The sequence below is a fragment of the Chlorocebus sabaeus genome, chromosome 14 (genome assembly GCF_047675955.1).
Source record: "Chlorocebus sabaeus isolate Y175 chromosome 14, mChlSab1.0.hap1, whole genome shotgun sequence".
Lineage (NCBI taxonomy): Eukaryota > Metazoa > Chordata > Mammalia > Primates > Cercopithecidae > Chlorocebus > Chlorocebus sabaeus.
In genome coordinates this window covers 86,478,334-86,494,302 of record NC_132917.1, presented here as the reverse complement: position 1 = coordinate 86,494,302, position 15,969 = coordinate 86,478,334, and the positions used below count along the sequence as shown (strand labels likewise).

The window sequence follows — 15,969 nt, the reverse complement described above, 5'->3', positions numbered from 1 at the left end:
AAAAACGGTAATAGTTAAGGTATTTTTAAAAATACGTAAAAATGTGTATATAGGGTGCACAAGTTCCCTTTTGCCTAAGACTTCAGCGTGGCTCAGCGGGACACTGGTGCTATGCAATCGCGGCTTCCAGTCTCCTCCTAGGACCAGGAGCAGCCCCCAAGGAAAGGCCTTCCCTAGGAACAAGCAGCCCTTCAGCCCAGCCTTGAAGAAGGAGCTGAATCAAACCAAGGCAGGACGATGAGGCATGGCGTGTACAGACAGGGAAAAAAGAAACAGCAAATATTTGAGTCCAAGATACCCGGAGGGAAAAGAGCTAGAGGACTATTTGGGGGAATGGTCTTGGCAACACGGTTCTAGGCAGGTACCACGATGATATAGGGACTCTGTAGAATTTTAAATAGGGAGGCAAGCGCCCAGGTTTGTTTTTTATGCAGAAAGTGCTTAGCAGGGGACAGTCTGAAGAGGTTAGGTCTGGATCCAGGTAAACCCTTTATGAGGCTAACGCACTATTTGAATGAGGGATGACAGCATCCCACCTAGACAGGTGCAGACAGATTCCCGAGGTCCAAGTTCGGACCTCAGTTTCCCTGCTGGAACGCTGAGGGTCCCTGCCCTGCAAACGGGGCCGCCGCAGGGCTCCCTTGGCGAGGACGATGCCCTGGGGCGCGCGCAGGACCCGCCCGCCTTCAGCCGGGGGCCCGGGCGAGCGGGGCGGGGCGGGCCCGCGGGTGCCCTGACCGGCTCACCGCCCAATCGCTGCGGGCCCGCGGAGCCCCGGGGGGCTGGGACCGCAGCCGCCGCCAGAACGTGCCGCGGCTGCGCCAACGCGCGAACGCTGGGCAGGGCGGCGGGCGCGCTCAGTCTGGCGGCGGCTGCCGTGAGCGGACAGACGTGCCGGAGCGCCGCAGCCGCCCGCGCCGCCCGCAGCCTAGCCGAGCCGCGCCGCCCGGGCCTCGCCCGCCCGCCCGCCATGGTGTCATGGATCATCTCCAGGCTGGTGGTGTAAGTGGCCTTCTCCCGCGCGCCCCTCCGTCCCCTCCCTCCCCGCCCCCGGCCCCGGGCTGCGCGCGCCCCTGCAGCGCCCGGCCCCAGTGGCTCCGGCTATTAATACGCGGCGCAGCTAAATTTAGCAGGTACAGTAGCCGCCGAGGACGCCTGCGGGCGGACGGGCGGCGCAGGACGCGGCTGCTGCCCAGGAGGCAGCAGGCGCTGGCGGCCGCTTGCGGGGGGCTGGGCCGGGACAGCGAGGGCTGGGGCGCGCGGGGGTTCCTTGGGGGCTGCGTCTCGCCGTGCCCCGGCCGCTTTGTTCCCCAGCTCCGTCGATTTGCGGAGGCCCCGAATGGGCGCGCCGCGGGGACATGCGTCTCTCTCCTTTGGGAGAAATGTGCGGTAGTCCGGCGCCGCGGTCCGCCGCCCAGCTTTTGTTAGGTGGAAAGGACAGCGCAGACGAGCTAGGGGCGCTGCCTGGAGGGTCAGCGCGGAAAGTGGGGAGAGACAGAGGCGGGACTCCCAGTGGGGTTGGAAAAATCCTCCTTTTTTGGTGTCTACATCGACAGCGGCAAAGGCAGGTGGGACATGGGAAGACGCATATGAATCTTGGAGTAGACGCCTGGAGCCCTCGGCTCCGACTCTTTTTGCAGGGGTTTGAGAGACAGGGGCGGGTACCTCCAGGAGTGCACGGGAAATTTTCAAGTGACAGCCACCCGGATGGTGGCGATGACACCTCCCAGGCCTTGCAGGAGAGCGCAGAGTCATCTGGGGTGAGGTCTGTGTGAAGTCATTGGGGGTGGGCGTGGGGGCCGATTTTCCCTTTCAAGCCCCAGGACCCGTAGGCGTTTGAAGAGCTTCCCCGGTGGATTTATTCTCCTTTGGAGATAGACGTGGCTGTTCCAGTCCCTGTTCTTCCCTAACCGTCCTGGCCTGAGTCAGAACAGATTTGCCACCTGCTCTAGCTAGCAGGGGCTGAAATGGGTGTGGGGATTCTAAGGCGGGGAGGAGGGTGGCAAGCACCTCGGGCATTTTCTTTGTCTGAGAGCGCGGGACTCTGGACCCCAGTGATTGTGCACCATCACTCCCCACGTTTTGAAACACCTCCCATCTCCCGTCCCTTCTTTACTGATTTTCCCTTCCGAAGTGGATCTCAGCATTGTCTCCTGCCACCGTTCAGGGCTTTCCTCCCAAAGCCAGTGTCTGTGTCTTTCAGCCCCCAAGTCATTTCGTGAAGGCCTCGCCACAGCTGTTCCTGACCGTGGGGGGTTTCGCTGCATCTTGAGGTGGCACGTTAAACATTTGGAAGATTTCTGCCGGCAAAGCTGACATGAATAATACAGGGAAGTGGCTGAAACGCCTTGCCCTGCCTCATGCCTGACCAACACTGTCTTGCCATCAGGGTGGTGGTTCCTCTCTGGGATCGATATTGCCAGTGGCTTCTGGGGAGCCCTCAGGGTGGGGCTGGAGAGTTGCATTGGCCTGGCTGGTGGGCTCTCTATAGGTCCTGCTGGGCTGGGAGTGAAGGCATCTGGTCCTGGGTCATGTGACTATGATTAGTTTTATTAGCACCTCCATCCCCCAACCACTTTTTTTTTTCGTTTTTGTTTTTGACTCACTCTGTCCCCCAGGCTGGAGAGTGCAGTGGCACAGTCTCGGCTCACTGCAGCCTTAGCCTCCTGGGTTCAAGCGATTCTTCTGCCTCAGCCTCCCAAATAGCTGGGATTACAGGCGCTCGCCACCATACCCAGCTAAATTTTGTATTTTTAGTAGAGATGGGGTTTCACCATGTTGGCCAGGCTGGTCTTGAACTCCTGACCTAGTGATCTGCCCGCTCCGGCCTCCCAAAGTGCTGGGATTACAGGCATGAGCCACCGTGCCCAGCCCCTCCCCCTTTTTTACAACGGGCAACTGAGGAGGGTGGAGAGGAGAGGCATACATTTGGGAGGTGTCTCAGGGACGTGCTGTTGCTTTCTAAAACAACCACACTCCCCAGAACCGAGACTTCAGAGAATTTAAATTATCTGTGGCCAGCATTCTGTGGCCTAAGGAGAGTTGATGGGATTTGAGATTGTTATTTCCACCCTCAAGTCCAAAAGCTCAGGGATAGCACTTATCCCCCAGTCCCTAATTCGCTGTAGAAACCCAGCATGAGCATATTGATTATGAATTATGAACATCATTTTTAATAAGCAATACCTGTTCCGTGAAGACAATATTTGTTCATTACGGGAAAATTAGAAAAGATAAACTGAAAAATCATCCACATTTCCACCACACAGAGATAACTAATAATAATAATGGAGGGCATATTCTTCAAGAAATTTTCCTGTATACATATACGTACATATATTTATAATTCAAGGATATTATTGATTCAGCCCAAGATTCTACACTCCACATACCTTGAGGAACTTCTTATCAAGAGGAGGAATACTGTGTTTAGAGTCAGAATACCCGTTCAAATCCCAGTTGTGCCTCTTGCCAGAAGATCCCAGTTCACAACTCAGATCACAGCAGATGCTAATCCGCAGCTAGTTCACCTCATGTTGCTGTTGCAAAGATTTCCATGACACTTGATATATAAGTTGCCAAGCACCACGGAGAGCACTAAATCAATGATAAGTCCCTCCTTCTGTCCTCCCCGGGAACCCTATGAGAGGTTATCAAGGGCTCTCAGACTTAGTTTACTCCTGCGGGTTTCAAACTGTGTTCCCCGAGGGCCACCCAGCCTAAGCAGATGGGCTCTGGGCTCCTCATCCCTGATTCAACCCAAGCAGTTCCCTTTTTGTTTGTCTTATATATTGGGGTTCTAGATAAAATACAATTCAGAAAAATATATGTGTTTTACTGCTAATAAAAACAACTGATCTAGTCCTCCCCCTCATCTGTAAAACTGCAGAGGAAATGTGCCTTGCCCAAGGACACAAGATGAGCTGGTAAAGAAAACAGGCTCTGGATTTTTAGTCCAGTCCAGTGCTTTTTCCACCTTTACTCCCCACTGTCAGTTGAAAAATTGATCTCTTTCAAGCTCCCTAGACCTCTGGCATGGGAGCATCCTATGGTTTTATCTGCAAGTCGCGTTTTGTGTAAGCAGTCTTTTTATGGTTTTGTAAGCCTCTGTCACATCAAGGAACATGTAAGGAAGACCTATCACTGTGTTCTGAGGATAGAGAGGGAGTGTCTTCTTGTCTTTGTGTGGTCCCAACCATCCAACCAGAGGTATCACGACAAGCTGATGGCCTCCAGGGACAGCCAACCAGTGCTTGTGGATGTCTCTGCTGCTACTGGCCATGAGCATTTTGAAGAAAGTGATTGTGGCTTGTTTCCCTTTACAACCTCTTTTCCCCTGCCATGGGTCTTTCACGAAGTACCTGGCACCTGAATGCACTGAGTGAAGGTTGGTTGTGTTGAAGGAAATCCCAAGCCCTGGGGACAAGCAGAGTGGCTGACTAGTACTGTCCCCTGGGGACAGAGGTCAGCAGGCATCAAGATAGGCTTATGCCCACAGGCAAGGCTCTTAAAATGACGACCAGTTTGAGATGCTTCTTTCTTGCTAGCTCTCTTTCTCCTAACTTCCTTGGCTCAGCCTGTAAATAATTAAGGAAGAAATACTTAGTGCAATAGCACTCAGAACCTGGTTGATACCTTCATAGGACACAGGGACTTATTTAGGACTTGCCTGCTTGCCTCCTTTCATTTTCTTTACACACAACTCAAGGTCTAGGCATGAATGAATTTCAGACTGGGGAGAGCATATTTTTATGCACCCTTTTGGAAGGGGGAAACCAAGGTTGCTCTGTGACTTCTTGGAAGACTATGCCATTTTGAAACATTATTCTAAGGAGCAGATATTGCCTCATTGTCTTGGCCAAGGCCCAGAACGTTGGCTGAACCGATCAAGAGCTTCTCACCCCTTATGGGATTAGTAGACTAAAACCCCAACTCACTACATGGGGAAAAGAGTTCTGAGTCCACAAAATTTTCTGAATAACTAATGGCTGTGCAGAAAACATTTTATTTCCACATAGCACATTTTTTAAAATATTAGTTTTTAGAAAATACAGTGTGATGATCAAGACAGAGTCTTAGTTTGATGGGTTGAAGATCTGGCTAAGTTCTAGGACTGGGATTTGGAGCATGAAGTCTGTCCTGGGTCAGGGATATGAAAATGGATGGGGCTGGGAGGAATGTGGATTGTCCTCAAGATGTTCCCCAACTGTTGCAAAACAAATGGAAAAAAAAAAGAAAGAAAAGATCGTAAATCCTTAAATATAAGCTAGCATTTCTTTGGGGCCTGCTTTTAAAATGTGGCATGCAGGAAACTGATTCAGTTAATGGAGGGTTCCAGTTGGTTGAGGATTGATTTCCTGGCACCGTGCTGTAGTACACTGTGGGAGCTGGGTAAATGTTTCCGTTGAATTGTGAAAGGAAAGATGTTGGGCTAGTAGGCAGCAGACATGGGTTCTAGTCCCAGTGCTGACCTGAGCCACTGTCACAGTGCTAAGGCCGACTCCCACCCACCTGGGCCAGCTCCCTGTCTAAGAGACAGGTTTCTGGCCACAGTCACCCTGCAGGTCCTTAGAGCTCCAGGAGTCAGTGTTCCTCTAGGTCCCTTCCTTCCCCAGCTGGCCTGTATGCATCATGTTTATTTATAAACAGGAGGAGTATCCTCAAGGAAGTGAAGAATACCAGCTTAGATTTCTCTGCTGTGGAGCTGCCCTGTTTCTTTGTTTGCTAACCCTGCCTACCTGCTGAGAAGTAGCTTTCATGCACTTCTTCCCGCTGTGTCTTATTTGAGGTTAGCTGACAAGGGAGGGTCTCACCTGGTTATTACTGGGTCAGTCTCCCCGCTTCCTTCTGAAGCCAGCTATCTTTTTTGGAGGGTGTATTATGTCAGGGGAGGAGGAGCCCTGGGGAGAATGAGGGAAGTGGGAGTCAGGCCCTCTTTGGCCACTTAGTGAGGCTGCTGTTTTGTGTACATGTGAGTGTATGTGAATGAGTGTGTGTCTGTGTGTTTCCAGGGAAGTTCGGGAGGCTAGGGAAAGGAGAGACACGGCAGTGCAGCAGCCACAGCACGTGATACCTTTGGAATTTCACTGCCAGGGATGAGCCACACACATGCCCAGCTGGTTACCAGAATTCTTAGTCTGGGGGTGTGTTTCCAACCCCCAACAAGAAGTAAGGGAGGGTGCACTTGGGCACTAAGGATGTTTTCCTCTCGATTCTAGGACTTGGGAAGGGAATTGGGATTCTTGAGGAACTGGAAGTTGGATCATTATATTCAGAGTATTTATTCTGAATTTTCAAATCTCATCTGTCTTTATATGGAAGCACATTATTTTCACTTTGGGTTTTTTAAGTCACACCGGGGCTTCCCTGGGAATACAGGGAAAAAGGAAATATAGATCAAGGACCAACTTGAAATATAGATCAAGGAAATATAGATCAAGGACCCCTACACAGTAGGGATTTCAGAAGGAGTCTTGAAAGGTAATTTGGTATAGGCCTTCAAGCATGCGTGGGTACCCAGACCAGGGATGGCAAGTGAGGTTCATCTCTTTTGATTAATGTGAGGCTGCCTAGGACACTGTCTTGAGGAGCAAGAAGCTGAGTTGGGCTCAGTGGGGAAGGAGTCCCAAGACTGCTTTATGCAGGGAAGATGGCGATGGGGCACACGGGTTGGTTCAGTATTTGCTTTTCCGGACTTAGCTTATTCCTGATCAGAAAAGGTTTGCCCCATTGTCAGATTTACTAGATTAGTAAACAGAGAGCATCTGTTATTTGAGTTAACATCTCCTCCTGACATCCCATCTCTCGCTCTCCCTGTGGCCTTGTCAGTCACCTGGCAGTGCTAGGACAAAGGTGCCTCCTGTTGCCACTGTAGGGAGCTGTCCAGCCTAGCTGTCTTGCCCTGCTTCTCTTTCCTCTTAGGACTATCATGCATAGCGTATACTACATTCCCTCCCCATTTTTTTTTTTCCTTTCACTGATCACATCTCAGTTAAAGTCTGCCTTAGACATTCTCCTGCATGCTTATGTGTGTATATCCTTCCCTTCTCTTTGTATGGGACTCTGGATAGTACTTTGGGCTGCAAAACTAGTTTTCCATTCCCTTCTGGTAACATGCTCCATCCTGCCTCCCTCCACTCAGCCACAAAAGTCAGCATGTGACCCAGGGCTAGATATGCATTTCCCTGGGCACGGACATTGGTCCAGAGGTGGGCAGGTGACCCAAACTGAGATCCTTCCCCAGGGTTTCTTGATTTGGAGCTGAGGGAGAATAGCCTTGCCTATGGGGCCCAGAGTTGGAAAGATATGAGTTAGGGCTGAGGCATCTAAACCCCCTGGCATACGTGGAGAAAGTCCATAAGCAAAAGTGGAGAATACAGCAAAGCAAAAATAAATGGGGATGAGACTTGGGTGAGAGAAAGAGGCTGGCACAAGAGAGTCTTGGTTTTGGTGGCTCAGGCCCCAGTTCCTACAGCTGCTTTTTTGATGCCATGAGCTGTCCCATATCCTAGAATGAAAACTTTAAATGGTGCTTATAATCAATTAAATATTTGTTGTTAGGATGGACTAGAGCATGCTGCAGTAACAACTCCTAAATCCCAGTGGCTCAAGAAAACAAAGGTTTATTTCTTGCTTTCTGCAGCCTGTTCACTGTGGGTTGGCAGGGGTACTCTGCTCATCATATTCACTCAGAGTCCCAGGCTGCCTGGGTTTCCTTTGTCTTATCATTATAAGACATCAGGATTCTGGCTGGGCACAGTGGCTCACCATGTAATCCCAGCACTTTGGGAGGCAGAGGTGGACAGATCACTTGAGCCCAGGAGTTTGAGACCAGCCTGGGCAATATGGCAAAACCCCATCTCTACAAAAAAAAAAAAATACAAAAATTAGCTGGGCATGGTGGTGTGCACCTGTGGTCCCAGCTACTTGGAGGATGAGGTGGGAGGATCACTTGAGCCCGGGAGCTAGAGGTTGCAGTGAGCCAAGATCACGCCACTGCACTGAGCCTGAGAAACAGAGTGATATCCTGTCTCAAAACACACACACACACACACACACGCACGCGTGCACACATACACACACCACAGTTCACTGTGGTAGGGAGAGAAAAATAGAGAGTCACACACTGGCTCATAAGTACCTGCCCCTGGAGATGATAACTTGTCATTTCTGCTCACATGTCATTGGCCAAACCTGAATTCAAAGTGGGTGGGGAATTACACTCCTCACTAAAGAACAGCCCTAATGACCACCATATATGTTGAGTGAATGACTCCTGGCCAGCTTTGCAAACCTAGATATGTCCTTGGCATAATAACGGTATTGTGAAACTGGGAGAATCCTGACATACTCCTTCAATCTCTACACTGGAAATATCTCTCTCACTTCCCTTTTAGTTCCTTTATTCTGTTTGTGAGTCAAGAAAGGAGGTCTTAAGTCTGAGGAGAAATTAGCAATTACAAAGAACTGATGCCATTCTATAGCTAAAACCTTGGAAGGTGCCCTCTGGCTTTCACTACACTCTCCATATGTGCCTCTACCTTTCTCCATGAAGCCTCCCTTTGGTCCCCTAACCAAGAAAGATTTCTGTCTTATGGGTCCCCAGAGTGGCATTGTCACTTTGTTCCTGGTGCTGTGGTGGTCTGTGCATTGATATCCCCTTACAGACCACATCTGCTTCGTTTCCCTCACAGTTTCTTATATGCAGTAGGTGCTCAGCGAGTGCGTGTTGGATGGTGAATGAGTCAGGACCTCACTCCTCAGAGTGTGGTCTGTGCACCAGCAGCATTGGCATTATTGGAGTAGTTAGGAATGTAGAGTCCCAGGCCTAGTGAATCTGCATTTTAACAAGATCCCCATAAAACCTGAGAAGGGCTGAGTCAGGAGACAGGGTGCCATCATGTCCCCTGTGAATTGAAAAGAGATGGACTTGCCTGAGGTTCTCATTATTGCCTGTGGACCTGGGGCCCGAGATTCAATCGCAAGCCACCATTTGTGCTAAACTGTGGTTCATGCTTTCTGGTTCTGAGAGGTTCTGACCCCAACTTTTTACGATGAGTTCTAAATAGCATGCCTGGACTCTGTCAACCCAGTGCCCAACCAAGAACCTTTTGATATGGACAGGAGGCAGGGAAATACTGGATAGAAGAGGGCAGTTCCCTGGCAAAGGCCCCACCCTCAAGCCTGGAAACTGCGGCCCTAAATGAGAAAAGTTATCCCTGTTTTCCTGCCCAAATGTTGCTTTTTCCAAAACCACTCTGGCCCGTCACACTCTGCATCCTGTACCCACAAAAACCCCAAACTCCACTGGCAGAGAAGCAGAGTGGCGTGGCAGAGGAGAGAAGAGAAGCATTGTAACGTTGAGAGGAGTTTGGCCAGGGATGGCCACACTCCAGGGGAAGATTATCTTCCTGCTGTATCCCCTTTCCAACTCCCCATCTCGCTAAGAGCCACCTCCATCACTCAATAAAATCTCTGCATTCACCATCCTTCAAGTCTGTGTGACCTGATTCTTCCTGGATACTGGACAAGAACACGGGTGCCAAGAGGGCAGGGTATAAAAGACTGTCACCGTGACTCTCCACTGAACTGGTTAACAGCCATCTGCAGATGGCAACTGCTAAAACAGCATTAATTGTAATACACCCCTAGACGCTGCCAGGGAACTAGAGCCCAAAAGTGCTCACCCCAGCCCGGGCACCCTCTGACCTGCATGCTTCCCCTCCTGCAAGGGGTTTGAGCACTGCAGGCCGAGTCAGCAAGCCACACCCCTGTCACAAGTCCCACAGAGGGGTCAAGGGAGTCCTCCTGTTTCTCCTGTTTCACTTCCTTTTTTTTTTCTTCTTCTTTTTTAAGATGGAGTCTTACTCTGTCACCAGGCTGGAGTGCAGTGCCACCATCTCGGCTCACTGCAATCTCCGCCTCCCAGGTTCGAGCAATTCCCCTGCCTCAGCCTCCCGAGTAGCTGGGACTAAGGGTGCACACCACCACACCTAGCTAATTTTTTGTATTTTAGTAGAGACGGGGTTTCACCATGTTGGCCAGGATGGTCTCAATCTCCTAACCTCATGATTCCTCACCTCGGCCTCCCAAAGTGCTGGGATTACAGGCATGAGTCACTGGGCCCAGCCTCCTGTCTTACTTTCACAGATAGGCTGCCTAATTGTGATCAGTGTAAAATTTAGTCTTGTCACAACTGGGGCTTACACTGCCAAAGCTATGCCTATCAGACAGAATATTGGGCTGAGTGGGTCACGCTACTCAGAGGAGAGGGAATACAACCCGTCTTGAAAAAGAGGCTGGTGAGCCCAGCCAGCTGATGCTGGAGATTCACGTTGGATTTCCAAGAACATGCAAGGACTTTTTCTCATGAGCACGTGAGGTTGAGAACCACGAGTCCACATGTGCCCCTCCTGAGGGAGTTGCAGGATCCAGCAGGATCTGTGCACACTTCAGGCTGCATGTTGTGGAATCCAGGCTTTTTCAGCAAGTTCTCCTAGCTCTGCCTTTAAAATACTCGCCTGTCTACCCATGGCTCCCGCCTCTACCACTGCCACCAACCAAATACTGTTGCTCTCCTGGACCATTGAAAACCCTCCTGACTGTTTTCTCTGCTTCTATTCCTGTCCCTCCAGTGATCTCATTAAAATGTTAGGTAGGGCCGGGCGCGGTGGCTAACGCCTGTAATCCCAGCACTTTGGGAGGCTGAGGCGGGCGGGCAGATCATGAGATCAGGAGATCGAGACCGTCCTGGCTAACACGGTGAAACCCCGTCTCTACGAAAAATACAAAAAATTAGCTGAGTGAGGTGGCAGGCGCCTATAGTCCCAGCTACTTGGGAGGCTGAGGCAGGAGAATGGCATGAACCTGGAAGGCAGAGCTTGTGGTGAGCCGAGATCGTGCCATTGCACTCTAGCCTGGGTGACAGAGGGAGACTCCGTCTCCAAAAAAAAAAGTAAGGTAGGCCATCTTTTCCATGCTGTTTAAAAACTGCTCCATCTCACTAAGAGTAAAACTCAAACTCCTTACCATTGTCAACAACACTCAACAAGGTCTGGCTCCTGCCTACTCTGTGACCTTACCTGGCAGTGGCCTCCCCTCTCTCACTCGGCTCTAGCCTCCTCACTATTCTTAGAAGGTGGCAAACTTGTCCCATCCAGCAACCTTTGCACATACATATATTAATAATATATATTATTTCTATAATAGAGCTACCAGTTAGAGACCTAGAATAAGTTTTTTTAAATAAAAAAAAAGAAATAAAGCAAAGAACTGAAAATAAAAGAAAACAGCATAACCTGGGGGAGGGAAATAGGCCCATGTGGAAAAGAAGCACTTCTGGAAGTAAAAAGTAAAGTGTTGACATTAAAAATCCAATGAATAGGTTAAAACGGTGAAGGATTGAATACCAAGAAGGTGGTGTTTTTCACACTGCGTCTTAGAGCTAGAAGGAGTCTTGGTGATGTCATGCCCTTGTTCGACAGACAAGGAAGATGGGGACCCACAGAGATAGGTGATCTGTCAAAATCACAAGCCTAATTGGCTAGGCCAAGACTTAAGGCCAGGTGTCCATGTTCTGAAAATGTTTTAATGTGGGAAAGAGAGCAAGCTTGTTTTATATGTTTAGAGAATTGGACTAGAACCAGTGGGTGGCTAGAAGACAAATTTTTGGCTTTTTGGAAGGAAAAGGTTTCCAGTAGTTGGCACTGACAGCACTGGGCTGCCTTGTGAGGCAGGGCTTTCAACCCTAAAACTGTCCAACCCTAAAACTTTATGATTTTTTTTTTTTTTTGAGACAGAGTTTTGCTCTTGTTGCCCAGGCTGGATTGTAATGGCATGATCTTGGCTCACTGTTACTTCTGCCTCCCAGGTTCAAGCGATTCTCCTGCCTCAGCCTCCTGAGTAGCTGGGATTAAAGGCATGCACCACCATGCCTGGCTAATTTTGTATTTTTAATAGAGATGGGGTTTCACCATTTTGGTCAGGCTGGTCTTGAACTCCTGACCTCAGGTGATCTGCCCACCTTGGCCTCCCAAGGTGCTGGGATTACAGGCGTGAGCCACCATGCCTGACCAAAACTTTATGATTTTCATCTTTTCCTTATACTGGTTGAGGAAGAGAGAGAGAAGAGCTATTAAAAATATTTCCTTTTTCAGTGATTAGGACTTCTATCCTTGCTCAAGATTGATTGATTGATTGATTCATAGCTTGGTCAATTTATTCATTGATGTACTGCTCATTTTTTTTGACCATTTGATGCACGCCAGGCACCAGGGATATAAAGATGTATAAGTTCTGTTTCCATCTTTGAGAAGTTTATGAGGTCACATAGCCAGTCACTGGGAAACTGGGACTTGAGTTATAGTGTCCCTCTGCCTGCCCAGTGCTGTTTCCATTGGGTGGATATTTTGTGGGTGTGTGTGTGAATGACTTGTCTGGCTTTGGTTGGAAATTGTAGGGATAAACCCTTTCAGCAGGGGAAGTGGTACATCTTACATATGAAGGAATTAAACCACTGCTTCTTCTTCCTACCGGGGGGACACTGTGGCATCCAATGTTGGAGAGAAGAGAAGGGAGAGGACATGTGCTAAGTGGAAAACAATCTGAGACAAAGAGGTGAGTGAAGTCAAGCATCCTTTCCCACTGTATTAGTCTATGATTGCTGCTGTAACAGGTAACCATGAATTTAGTGGTTTAAAACAACAGAGGTTGTTCTCTTGCAGTTCTGGAAGTCAGAAGTCTGAAATGACTCTTTTGGGGATAAAATCAAGATGTTGGCAAGGCTGATTCCTTGTGGAAGTCCCAGGGGACACTCCATTCCTTGCTTCTTCCAGCTTCTGGTGGCTGCCAGCATTCCTCGTGGCTACATTGCTCCAGTCTCTGCTTCTGTGATCACACTGTCTTCTGTTCTGCCCTTACATCTTCCTCTTAGGACACTTGTGATTACATTTAATCACAAATCAAATAGGACCCACTTGAATAATCAAGGATAATCTCCTCATCTCAAAAGCCTTAATTTAATTCTACCTGCAAAGTCCCTTTTGCCTTATAGGGTAACAGTCACAGGTTTTAGGAATTAGGACCTGGATATCTGCAGGCCATTACTCAGCTGACCACACCCAAGATCACAGTTCTTACTGCCTCCAGACTGAGGGGAGTTCATCTAAGAAAAACCTAAAAAGGGGGAAACACACAAGGGAACACTTTGATGTTCTAATGTCTTTATCTTCATTTTTATTTATTTATTTACTTTTTATATATTTTTTTTTCTCTTTTTTTTTTTTTTTTTTTTTTTGAGACAGAGTCTTGCTCAGTCGCCCAGGCTGGAGTGCAGTGGCATGATCTCGGCTCACTACAAGCTCTGCCTCCTGGGTTCACGTCATTCTCCTGCCTCAGCCTCCCAAGTAGCTGAGACTACAGGTGCCCGCCACCATGCCTGGCTAATTTTTTTTATTTTTTCTTTTTAGTGGAGACGGTGTTTCACTATGTTAGCCAGGATGGTCTCGATCTCCTGACCTCGTGATCCTCCCACCTTGGCCTCCCAAAGTGCTGGGATTACAGGCATGAGCCACTGCGCCCGGCCATTTTAATTTTTTTTTAGAAGACAGGATCTCATCCTGTTGCCCAGATTGGAGTACAGTGGTGACATCATAGCTCACTTCAGCCTTGAATTCCTGTCTTCCAGCAATCCTCTTACCTCAGCCTCCCAGGTTGCTGGGATTATAGGTGTGAGCCACTGCACCTGGCTTCTAACATCCTATTTTGTCTCGGTTTCTGGGCTCTCCTCGATTTGCAAAAAGTAATAAATGAGTCAATAGAAAAGACTATTTATAAAGAAAAGGTGGTTAGGGGATAATGGATAATAGTACAGTGAACACTCATTTACTCATCGCCAGTTTAAGAACTAGAACACTACCTTCATTGTATGAATATACCATAATGTAACCTATCAAGCGAACTCTTGATGAATGTTTCGGTTGTTCTAGATTTTTCTTTTGCACTCTCTCCGAAAGAGCGCTGCAGTGAGCATTCTTGTGTGTTTCCTGGTGTACCTTTGCACAGGTTTTGTTAGGGTTAGTCTGGCTGAGGCAGAAGATAATTGCATCTTCTACTTGACCAAATAACCTAAGTTTCCATAGAAAAAGGGGCCTATCCTGGGGCTTTTTATCCTGTACTGTTGATCACTTTGACCGACCCTGCACCGACACCACACTGTCGTAATTACCGTAGCTTGACAAAAATTTTTGATGTCAGGCTTGGCAAGTGCTCCACCATTTGTTCTTCATAAACTGTTCTCCAAAACTGTTTTCTTTCAGCAGTGGATGCTATTCCATTTGCACCACGTCTTTACCATCACTTGATATTCTCACACTTTAGAATTTTTGCCAGTCTGATGGGTACCAAATGGAATCTCTTTATGGATTTAATTTGCATTTTCCTGAACACTCCTGAGACTGAGCATCTTTTCATATGTTTATTGGCCATTCATGTTCTCTCTTCTGTGAAGTGCCTGCTCAAGTCTTGCCAGTTTTTCTCTTGTCCTTATCTTATTGATTAGTGGGAGTTCTTTAACTCTTCTGGGTGCTAAACTTCTGTCATTTATGTGTTACAAATGTCTTCTCCCAGTGTGTGATTTATTTTATCATCTCTTTTATAGTCTATGTTGATAACCAGAAGTTCTTAATATTAATGCAATAGACATCATTTTTTTCACTTGTAGTTTGTGCTTTTTGTGTCCTAGGAAAATAAAATTGTGAAATTATTCTTCCATATTGCTCCTAGCAGTTTTCTAGTTTTTCTGTTCACATTTAATTTCTTAATCTATCTTGAGTTGATTTGTATATATGATGTGAAGCAGCAGTCTAATTTTTTTTTCTTTTTTTCTTTTTTTTTTTTTCACATGAAAAGCCAGTTATCCTGGCTCTATATATTCAAAAGTTCATGCTTTCTCTTCAGACCTGCAATGCCTAGCCCTGTCATAAAGTGAGTTTCTATAATGTGCAGGCCTGTTTCTGGACTCTTCATTCTGTACCGTTGAATAGTTCGTCTGCCTGCCACAGTGCCACGCTGTGTTAGTTACCAGAACTTTATGAAAAATCTTGATCTCTGGCATGGCGAGTTCCCCACCTTGTTCTCCTTCAAGAGTGCCTTAGTGCAGTAGTACCCAACCTTTTTGGCACCAGGGACTGGTTTCATAGAAGACACTTTTTCCATGGATGGGCATTGGGGGGCAGTTTTAGGATGAAATTGTTCCACCTCAGATCATCAGGCATTAGTTAGATTCTCATAAGGAGGTGTGCAACCTAGGTCTCTCGCATGCGCAGTTCACAATAGGATTCGTGCTCCTATGAGAATCTAATGCCGCTGCTGATCTGACAGGAGGTGGAGCTCAGGTGGTAATGCTGCTGCTCACCTCCTGCTGTGCGGCCAGGTTCCTGACAGACCACAGACCGGTCTCCGGTCTCCATCCCTGTCTGCAGCCCAGGGGTTGGGGGCCCTGCCTTAGTGCTTTCCTCTCCCATAATACATATTTAGAATTAGCTTAGAGTTATGTGTTATAGCACATACACAAGCACACAAATCTGTTGTGATTTTGATTGGACTAGCGTTGAATGTATGAAACAATACAATATTGATTTTTCTTTATTTATTTTTAATTTTTGGAGACAGAGTCTGGTTCTGTTGCCAAGGCTGGAGTGCAGTGGCACAATCATGGCACACTGCAATCTTGACCTCCTGGGTGCAAGAGGTTCTCTTACCTTGGCTCAGCTTCCCAAGTAGCTGGGACCACAGGTGTGTGCCACTGTGCCTGGCTAATTTTTGAATTTTTTGTAGAGACATTGTCTCACTATGTTCTCACTATGTTGTCCATGCTAGTCTTGAACTCCTGAGCTTAAGCAATTCTCCTACGTCCACCTGGTCTCCCAGGTGTGAGGCCTTTTATTTTTTTAAGACAGCATCTCACTCTGT

The 15,969-nt window shown here is 48.0% G+C and overlaps 1 protein-coding gene across 2 annotated transcripts in view; it reads left to right on the top strand.

The window, feature by feature from the left end:
* Positions 1 to 859: 859 nt before the first annotated feature.
* REEP1 (receptor accessory protein 1) overlaps positions 860 to 15,969 on the top strand; it is a 121,049-nt gene continuing 105,939 nt past the window's right edge. For both annotated transcript variants that reach the window (XM_038007211.2, XM_038007212.2), the window contains exon 1: positions 860 to 1,002. In XM_038007211.2, coding sequence (XP_037863139.1) covers positions 971 to 1,002 — 32 coding nt within the window. In that variant the 5' untranslated portion in view covers positions 860 to 970. The remainder of the gene's footprint in view (positions 1,003 to 15,969) is intronic.